Here is a 10,249-nt window from a genome sequence, read left to right as displayed (position 1 = left end):
ATTGCAGGGAGGCAACACGTGGTAAAGTGAGACTTTATAAAGGTCTCCCTGTGCAGCCTGATGTTATCTGCTGGCAACTTGCTCTGTAACACGCACACTGTACAGGCTGTCTCTCTCTCTCTCTCTCACTCTCTCTCACTCCCAGCCTGGGCTCCCAGACTAGGATGAAACAGCGAAAGTAACGGTTCGCCAATGACGTGAGGCTCCCAACTTCAGGTTTAGATACAAAACTTTTTTTTTAACCCAACCTCTTTCCCCTCTTTTTCGTTTTTGGGAAAAGGAAAATCGAGCTTCGCTTTTGCCAAATTAATTGGGTGTGTGTTTTTTTTTGTGCATAAGATTCTCTCCCTTTTTAACTTCACTCTGGACTCCAGGCGAATCAGGAGAGTTCAGGAGCCCGGTGGAATAAAGCTGGCAACTTTATAACTGGAAAAAAAAAGCAAAAAGATTTTTTTTTGGAGAGAGTGGGGGGAGAGGGAAGTTTGGGAGAAGTTAAAAGATTTCCTCTGGACTGCGATGAAGTGAAGAAGGTGTGTTTATCTTCGACAGAAAGCAACGTTAGCGCCTGGACTGCAACTTCAGGGAGAAGCCAGCACTTGGCAAAGTCACTGAATAGTGCACAGAACTTGGGAAATCAAGGTTAAACAATAGCAACAATAAACGTGCCTCTCCTCTTTATTTTATTTTCTTTTTGCCCTGTTTTCTTGTAAATATTTAACTTGTTTTGTTTTCGCCTGACGATCTGCAGCTGAATTTTTTTTCTGCTTTCCCCCACCTACCCTGCCACACCACCCACTCTCTCTCCCCCCTCTCTCTCTCTCTCTCCAACTTACCAGCTGCCCAGCTTTGAAAATGCACAGCTCCATTTTCACTGTTTTTCTCACGCTGGATTTCGCAATGATCGCCGCTTGCCTGTCGACCTGCAACACCCTCGACATGGAGCAGTTCATGAAGAAGAGGATCGAGGCCATCCGAGGGCAAATCCTCAGCAAACTCAAACTCACCAACCCCCCGGAACACTACCCGGAGCCCGAGGAGGTCTCGACCGACGTGATCGCGATTTACAACAGCACCAGGGATTTGCTACTGGAGAAAGCGAACGAGAGGGCTGCCACTTGCGAGAGGGAGAGGAGCGAGGAGGAATATTATGCCAAAGAAGTTTACAAGATTGACATGAACCCATTTAGCTATCCTGAAAGTAAGCCATGGGCAGCACATTAAAGAGATTGCATCCCCTTTTTGCCGCAGAGACTGTAATATATTTAGCAATCAAGTCCCTAAAATATTTCAAATACCCCCCCCCCCCCCCCCCAAGTTTGGCTAAAGATGTACCATTAGCAATACATCATTTAAAATCAGTCTGGTAGTTTTAATACCCTACCTGTGTCTGCAAGAAGGGATGCAGTTCCTCTTTAAGGCTAAAACGGGGTTTGCATGCACAGTTTTGCGAAGAAGTTCGGTTGGCTTTCGCGCTATTTTTATGTAATATGTTATATATGTGTGTTTGTGTACAGAAAGTTCAGCATTCGCCTGTCTGTACACTTGCAGTTTACCAAGTGACACGACTGGGGAAATATAGCAATGGCATTTTTTTTGTGGGGGGCGGGGGGCGGTGGTGAGCTTGCTTATTTTTGTAGCGGTAACTTGGGTGGTGGGCAAGTGTGCACAGTGGCCTGGCCGCGAAACCGGTTCTGGGACAGTATCCCGTGCAAATCAAATCTAAAATATTCATCACACAATCTCCGAACCTGCTGTCTTCAGTGGAAATGCTGACATTCCAAGACAGGTGCTGTGTAAACAAACACGGCAGTCAGGCAAAGGGATAAATATTCTGATCTCCGGCGACCGTTTAACCCACTCCGTGCTGAACTACCCGCCCTGGCGCTGCTTTCCAAACTGCTCGCTTTAGATTCTTTCGCGCAGAATAAACGTGGCTGGTGCATCGCGCTTTTCTGACATTGGAGAATGTGGGGATTGGTACATCTTAAAAAAAAAACCCAACCAGGTTTTTTTTCAGATAAACTATAATAACTTGCAAAAAAACCCCTCATAAACATTGTTGCAAACCTCATAATGTGAACAAAGGAAATCTATAATTTGTGATCTTTAAGATCTGCTTCTTAAGTCATTGGGGGATTTCTCAAGGGAGGCACGCACGATAAACTTTGGGGGGGTATTTGAAACATGGGATCTTTCTATCGATGCGGTGCAGACTCGATGGGCCGAAGTGCCCCTTCTGCACTGTGTGACTCTGTGATTTAATTTTCTTTAGACGCGATTACTTTTTTTTTGATCGTATTTAAATGTGTTAAACAGCAAACTATTAGACGGGTGTCAAAGCATCTCCACAGTTCAGAGCCATGGCTGTTCAATTCCAACAACTGAGAGTCAGTCCAGTGCCAGTTGTGTGTTGAGTTCAGACAACAGCTCTTCACAACAAAGCTCCCCACTCTACCCCCTTTCCCCTCCCAGTGGCGAGCTATCCGGCTATTTCTGTCCGGAACACGTGCACGCTCAGTCACTCTGTAACCAGGTTAATTGCAGAGAAACACCCCGCCTCGCAATCCCTGGGTGTACAGTTTCACATACAGTGCTATCCCTGGCCGTAACAAAAATACCGTCAAACTCCAGCCTGGGCTCAACGCCAACCTCATTACGTACCAGGAGTGGGCCAGAAGGATAGGGATGAGATACCAATTATGATATCAGAGCAATTTAGACATTAAAAAAAGAAGGAAAAGTTTCCCTGCTCGCATTTATTGGCCTGAAGCAACTTATTCTACTTTCAGGGGAGTGACGGGAGAACTTGCATTTTCTATAATTCACTGGGAATCGAATCTCCCAACTGCACCTTCTAAGTTTTTTTTAAAAACCAAATAGTTTTGCCAACCAATCCGAAATTACCGCAGTTTGACTCGGTGAACTATCCGTGCTTGCAAAATATAAAGTGCCCCAATAGTTGGTGGGTTCTGAAGATGAGTGCAGAGAAAGGGGAAGGGTGATTGGGATAGATTTCTCTTTAACTAGAAGTCCAGGCTCTGCAATGACATAAATCCTCAGTAATATTCTTGTAATCGCCTGGGAAGCAAATTTCAAATCCGTGTGCTCTGAACCACTCTGAAGCGTTCACGCAGAATTTCCTCAGTTAAGTTTGTGGGCGTGTGGCGACTCTGGTGAATATTTTCAAACCCAGTCTGCGGGGAGGGCGAGATCTGATTGTGCATAATGAAATTGTTTGCGTCTTTGTGAGTGTGTAGGGGGATTAAGTTTGGAATCATGACAATATAATAACGGGGGCGGGGGCAGAATGAAATCGCCTCCTTGGCTGGAAGCTGGAAAACCTTCTGGAGTGGCGTGAGGTGCCGAGAAGTGTTATATAAACGCGGCTCTTTTCCTGTATGTCGACATAATTTGGCGCTAATGGTGACTAAACTCCGAACATCTTGCTCTGAATTGTACGCTCTGTGTCCCTGGTTCAAATCCCCAGAGCCCAGATTAATGGTCTCTGCCTCTGAGACTCGTGCCTTTTTATCATTTTATTCCATTCTTGAAGTTCAATTCGCAGTGAACAGGGCAAGCCCTTAATCCACCCTGAAACCAACTCCAATTCAGATTGAAGACAATTCATGGTCCGCATAAGAGAGATAAGAGATGCAAGCTGACAAGAACAGGCATTGCACCTGATCCTAAGCTTGGTCTGACACTTAAGACAAAAGGCCGATGACTTGTGTTTAGCCAAAACTCTCTGTCCGTGCGTAAAGGACAGATTCCAACCACCAACCTGCAGTGTTCTGTCTGTGTGTGTGTTTAGTTAATAACTCCAACGATGCACCATTCGGATTCTGACACTGAGTTGCAGGCTCCTAATCCAAGGCTAGGCGCTCTCTATCCCCTCCATCTGGCTGCTGCTGCAGCCTCTCTCATCTTGCTGCTTCTATGTATCTGAATGAACAGATTTCAGCCACTCGGGTCCTGAGTCAGGGCAGTGTGCGCTGGCCGCAGTGAGGAACTGTCAGACAGATGTACATCAGCATTGACAGACAGGGACTGGAGAGGGAGTGAGCTAGTACCTCGCAACAATTTCTGCAGAATGAAACGATGGTGCAGATGTTTAAAGATGATCGGGAGGTTAGTCCATGTCAGGCATAGCTCCACAAGAAGCGGGCAAACGTGGAATGTCTTCTACAAGGCAGGACTGTGAGAAGCTCAGATACCAGTTCCCTAACATTAAAAAGCAGCAAGTTGCTGCTATGCCCTTACTCGCACCCCCCAGCCTCAGGGCCGAACTTTGTGAGCCACAGATTTTGGAAGTGTTTTCAGTATTTACTTCTCCCCACCATTGGCCACAATCATAAACTGTATTTGGCACCAGTTCTTGGACATCGCATTAGTTGCAGTGTGCGCCTCTCTGAAAATACATTTCAACAAGTTTCTCTATTTAAAAGACAACAACACGCCTGCAGACCGGTATTTCAGAGATCTCCCTCCAATGACGCCTCTCCAGGGCGGCATTTGATGTCAGTAGGCACTGCCAGAAACCAGTTAGAGGATTCTCCTGGAAAGCAGATTTGATTTATAAATGCTGCATTGAGTTTCAGAACCCCGTCACTTCCGAGTCAATATGCAACCAACTGGTTCGCTTTCCTGAAACGCTGGGATTTCCTGCACCTTGCACCTCAACTGATGCCAGAGTTTAGGAAGCAGCAGATAACAAGCGCAGAAGCAACACCATCAATGGTTACCTCCTGCCACAACACCTCATCCTCACAGCTCTTTGTCTCTCTCTGCTCCTCTATAGCTTCTACAATTGTGCAGAACGTGGGTCCCATTGGGGAAGACCTTTCCAACTGCCTAGTCCTTCAGTGCATGGGAGGGGGAACAAAAGTGTATCAGGCGTACTGAGGCTGACAGCACTTTGCTTAACTATAATGCGCCCTCTCTGTAAGATTGCTTTCTGTATTATGAAGAAACTAGTCACTGTCTGTGTGGAGTTTGCACATTCTCCCCGTGTCTGCATGGGTATCCTCGGAGTGCTCCGGTTTCCTCCCACAGTCCAAAGATGTGCGGGTTAGGTTGATTGGCCATGCTGAATTGACCCTAGTTTTGGGGAGATTAGCAGAGTAAATATGTGGGGTTGTGGGGATAGGGTGGGATTGTTGTCAGTGCAGACTCGATGGGCTGAATGGCCTCCTTCTGTATTGTAGAGATTCAATGATTCTATGAAAATCTGGTTAGGTGCATTGGCCATGCTCTCCCTCAGTGTACCCGAACAGGTGCCGGAATGTGGCGACGAGGGGATTTTCACAGTAACTTCATTGCAGTGTTAATGTAAGCCTACTTGTGACACTAATAAATAAACAAAACTGATGATAAAGCTCTAGTACTCCCACTGATGCGGATATCAGGTGCCTCTGTGCAGTACCTGCCCTCAGTATTGGCCCATTAATCTATTCCTGGGCATCCCCCCACCCACCCCCCACCCCACCATTAATTGAGGAAACGTGAGGGCCCTTTAAAGGGTGCAGAGGAGATTTACCTGAATGGTTCCAGGGAGGAAGGATTTTAGCTACAAGGTTAGACTTGAGAAGCTGGGGTGTCCTCCTCAGAGCAACGGACATTGAGGGGAGGTCTGACAGAGGTGTGCAAGTTTATGACAGCTTTGGGTAAAGCAGACAAAGAAAGGTTGTTTCCATTAGCTGGCAGTACAAGAAGCAAAGGACACGCAGATTTTGGGCAAAAAGTGCAAGGCAGAAATGTGAGGAAGAACTTTTATTCTGCAGTGCCTGGTAATGACCTATAATTCATAGAATCATAGAATCCATACAGTGAAGAAGGAGGCCATTCGGTCCATCATGTCTGCACTGATAACAATCCCACCCAGGCCCTTTCCCCATAACCTCACGTATCTGCCCTGCTAATCCCCCTGATCCTCAGGAGAGGCACGGTGGCACAGTGGTTAGCACTGCTGCTTCACAGCCCCAGGGACCCGGGTTCAATTTCTGGCTTGGATCACTCTCTCTGGGGAGTTTGCACATTCTCCCTGTGTCCATATGGGTTTCCTCCAGTTACTCCGGTTTCCTCCCACAGTCCAAAGATGTGTGGGTTAGGTGGATTGGCCATGCTAATTAGTGTCAGGGAGACTAGCTAGGGTAAATCCATGGGGTTATGGGGATAGGGCCTGGGTGAGATTGTGGTCGGTGCAGACTCGATGGGCCAAATGGCTTCCTGCACTGTAGGATGCTACGATTCTATGAATTTAGCATGACCAATCCACCTAACCTGCACATCTTTGGAGTGTGGAAGGAAACCGGAGCACCCGGAGGAAACCCACGTAGACACGAGGAGAACATGCAAACACCACACAGACAGTCACCCAGGGCCGGAATCGAACCTGGGCCCCGGCAGCAATGCTGACCACTGTGCTGCATATGTAGTTGGTGGAAACAGAGACGATAAATCCTTTCAAAAGAAAAATGGGATGTGCACTTCAGGGAAGTAAATTTAAAGGTGTACTAGATGGAATAGGGCATTAAGACTGACTGGATTGATCTATAGAGAGCTAGTATGGATTTGATGGGCCAAATGGCAGTCTTGTGTGCCATTCTAACTCTGTCACTTAATATGGGACCTGGCCTTTTGCATGGGAGGGGGCTATGTAAAGAAGCAGCTGAGGGTTTTGGCGGCTGTCGCTCAGAAGTGGTGCAGATAATTGAGGCAATTTGCACATTGCAATGTATCAGTGTTCGACTGGCGCTAATCAGCTATGTGCAAATTTTCTTGGAAAAAGCTGGCACAACTCCAACCTTACAGTATAATTTCACTGAAACTTTCCAGGAAATTCCAGGCCATCATTCCATCCTGTGAACCTTTTCCCAACTAATTTTCCTCGCACTTTTTTTCCCCTTTATTATTTGGCTCTGGAGAGATTTTTTTAAACATTTTTGGTCAACAGTTGTGCTCAGCAGCTTCCAGCTTTGCATAAGATATAGAGCATTTACTGTTCTACGGATACTGCTATTAACCCTAATCATTTATCATATATTTGTAATCGCAATGCCAAATCATTTCTCAGACACTTTTAAATAAAATGCTACGGTATTGTGCTTCTTGTTTAGGATATCATTTCTCTAACTCTGGTGTAAATTCCTAAAATGCCACTTGGATTGTGGTTTTGACAGAAGGATTTGTGAAATATCCTAAAATTCTGGTACAATTCCCAGAATCTCATGTGATAGAAACAGAATATGACTGCAAGCTTTGCAGACAAGTCAGCCCAGTTATAAATGGACACAGTGCTGAATTCAAATTTTAAAAATATAGATAAAAGCCCCTGGAATCCCACCTAATTAAAAAAAATAGAACTTGACCCCATCCAATCACAGTTAATAAATGGGCCAGCCCGTAACTAAAATACAGTCAGAAAAATAAACTAAACAAGAGCTGGATTTACAATAGAATGCAATTTTCAATGCACAGTTGTGGGATCGCAATGTTGTGTGGCTTTCTTTCTCAGCTTTCTTTGTTAAAAAAGGGCAGTATGACACAGTTGATAGGAGCAGTGAAAATATTTGCTGGCTGAGGAAGCTGACTTTGATCCAATTTATGAATGCCATGTTATTAAATAATTTGATTTTGCAGTGGTTACTTTGGGCAGAAAACATAATTTTTCTGATTATCGCTGTCCGTTATGAGAATATGCAACTACTATCTTTGGATTTATGTATTTTGGAAGTCACCTTAAGAACAAATAGAAATCCCAAACTTCACTTCAGTGACACTAAAAGATCCATGCATTTACTGTTAGGAAACATGATGGAGCGCTTCAAACAAAACATTTCCCCACCCCACCAAGGAATCCTTATGAGAAAAAAAAAGGTTGTATTCTGACAAAGTCAAATAATTGTCTGAAATATTTTATGGTCCTGGGACTAAAACTTTTATCTGACTGGAAGGTTGGGACTGCTCTAGCAGTCCTTATCTCTTAGGCTTGTAAATTGAAGGCGCACAATTGGTGTCTGGGTTTAAAAAGTGTTAAAGTGGTCTGTTGTGACTCCTGGGTGCCTTGTAACCTTGGCATTGAGTCTTTCTAATGTTGTGAGAAAGTGGACACTTAAGCCCACTCTCCTAACATTAAAAAAAACACCAGCGAGTGGAGCTCTATGCCTGTGCGGAAGTGCACACGAACAATGCTCCTTCCTGTTGGACAGATTATCATTTCCAGCCACGCGCAGTCCAATATATAAGTTGAATATTGCTGGCTGCATTACAGTCTAAAGTTATGGACCTTAGATAGGAAGATAGTTTCAGAGAAGGCTTACTGAAGGAGCGGTGGCTGCTGGAAGCTAAGTTTCACACAGGTTTAAATGTGCATTTCCACAAAAGTCACTTTAAAATGTACCTCTTTAACCAAGTTAATTTGGAAAGGCCAGTGGCTCCAACTGAAAAGTTTTCTATTCAGGGAGATTATTAATCATCCACAGATTTATCACATGCTGTTACTGACATGCCAGTTTGGTTTATGTAACATCATCCTGACATTTAAGGTGATCTTGGATAAGCTAGCTCCAGGCAGATACAAATCTCTATCTAAGAGTCTCCTTAATATCGGTGTCTGTTACATCACTGACAACATTGATCAGCTTTAGGGGAATTGTCAGAGCAAAAATAAGGGCGCTCCCACTTTGGATGGAGATGAGAAGAGACTTTTTCTCTCAGAAGGCCACGAATTTTCAGAATTCTCTTTCCCAGAGAGCAGTGGAGACAGGGTCCATGAATATTTTTAAGGTGGAGGTAGATAGATTCTTGAATAACAAGGGAGTCAAAGGTTATCAAGGATTGGTAGACTGCGGAGTTGATGCCGCAGTCAGATCAGCCATGATATTATTAAATGGCAGAGCAGATTGAGGGGCCAAATGGCCTACTCTGGCTCCTAATTCCTATTCAAGTATGTATGTTCTAGGGTGGCACGTTGGCTCAGTGGTTGGCACTGCTGCCTCCCAGCGCCAGAGACCCGGGTTCGATTTCCAGCTTGAGTCACTGTCTGTGTGGAGTTTGCACGTTCTCCCCATGTCTGCGTGGGTTTACTCCGGGTGCTCCGGTTTCCTTCCACAGTCCAAAGATGTGCAGGTTAGGCTGATTGCCCATGACAAATTGCCGCTTAGTGTCAGGGGGACTAGGAGGGTAAATATGTGAGGTTACGGGGATAGGACCTGGATGGGATTGTTGTCGGTGCAGACTCGATGGGCTAAATGGCCTCCTTCTGCACTGTAGATTCTATGGTTCTATGAATCTTACCATTACATTCAATCTGAGATTCAGTGAAAAAATATTTGTACAAATATTAAAGATACAAAGCTCAAAATAAATACAAGTTCACTGCTGATAGATGTTACCCTGGCACAACGAGCCTGTACTGAAACAATGCTGAAAGTGCAGAACAAAATAGGCAAATGTATATCAATGTGCTGATAACCATTGCACCTGGAAGAGTGATCTTCACTGAGTCATGATGCATATCAGTTTCAGCATAAAACAATCAGGCTGAGCCCGCAGTAAAGTGCAATCATTCACATTCATTAATTGACACATATCAGTCTTTCGATCATTACTTGCAATGTGCAGTGCTGCCTGCATGGATAACATGGACTTCAGACATTCTCAACTTGCTGATAGTGCAGCCAGGTGCCGCTCTCAGTTGTAGTGTTATCCCATTGATAGCCCCATTCAATCCCCCAAAGCCCCAGTCTCTTGTTCCTCAGAGAGACAGTTTGAACCAACTCACTACTATCCTCCCCCCAACATCACTCCCCCTCCCCTCGGCGGCTTTCAGGGTGCTCCTCTAGTACAGAGGTTTCGATGTTTCCATTTATCAGCTTCAGGACAATCTTCCTTGCACCTTCATTGCTTTTATCCCTACCAGGTCCAGGCCACAGTCTTTCAAACGCACTTTTCAGAATGCCACCTCTGCCAGTCTGCAGCCTTTAGTCCTCAGAGACTCTTGCTCGGAGCACTTAGCTGTACTTTCTCCATCTTTGGTAAGTGTGTAGCAAAGGCCTGCCCGTGTACGAAGAAAAAAGCTAAGGTGCTGAGAGTGTGCAGTTAATGATTGATGGGTTCAGTACGGCACAGCGGATATGCAATTCTCTCCTGAGTGGGTTATACTTTAACTGTGTCAAGAAGGGGCAGTGCAGTAGTCAGACATCTTTTCCGCAGTAAGGAAGGAAAGATGGCGGGTGGGTCATTTCAAAGT

At 45.1% G+C, this 10,249-nt stretch overlaps 1 protein-coding gene across 3 annotated transcripts in view; it reads left to right on the top strand.

Annotated features, from left to right (window-relative positions):
• The window catches only part of tgfb2 (transforming growth factor, beta 2), a 77,349-nt gene continuing 67,100 nt past the window's right edge, over positions 1–10,249 (top strand). Inside the window, exons 1-2 of one of the 3 annotated variants that reach the window (XM_078229767.1) lie at positions 1–639; positions 837–1,198. In XM_078229767.1, coding sequence (XP_078085893.1) covers positions 853–1,198 — 346 coding nt within the window. In that variant the 5' untranslated portion in view covers positions 1–639; positions 837–852. The remainder of the gene's footprint in view (positions 640–836; positions 1,199–10,249) is intronic. The other 2 variants (XM_078229766.1, XM_078229769.1) reach the window with 2 other exon arrangements.

Source organism: Mustelus asterias, chromosome 15 (genome assembly GCF_964213995.1).
Source record: "Mustelus asterias chromosome 15, sMusAst1.hap1.1, whole genome shotgun sequence".
NCBI classification, from domain to species: Eukaryota; Metazoa; Chordata; class Chondrichthyes; order Carcharhiniformes; family Triakidae; genus Mustelus; species Mustelus asterias.
The sequence above is the reverse complement of the archived record's forward strand: the minus strand, read 5'-3'. Positions and strand labels throughout refer to the sequence as shown.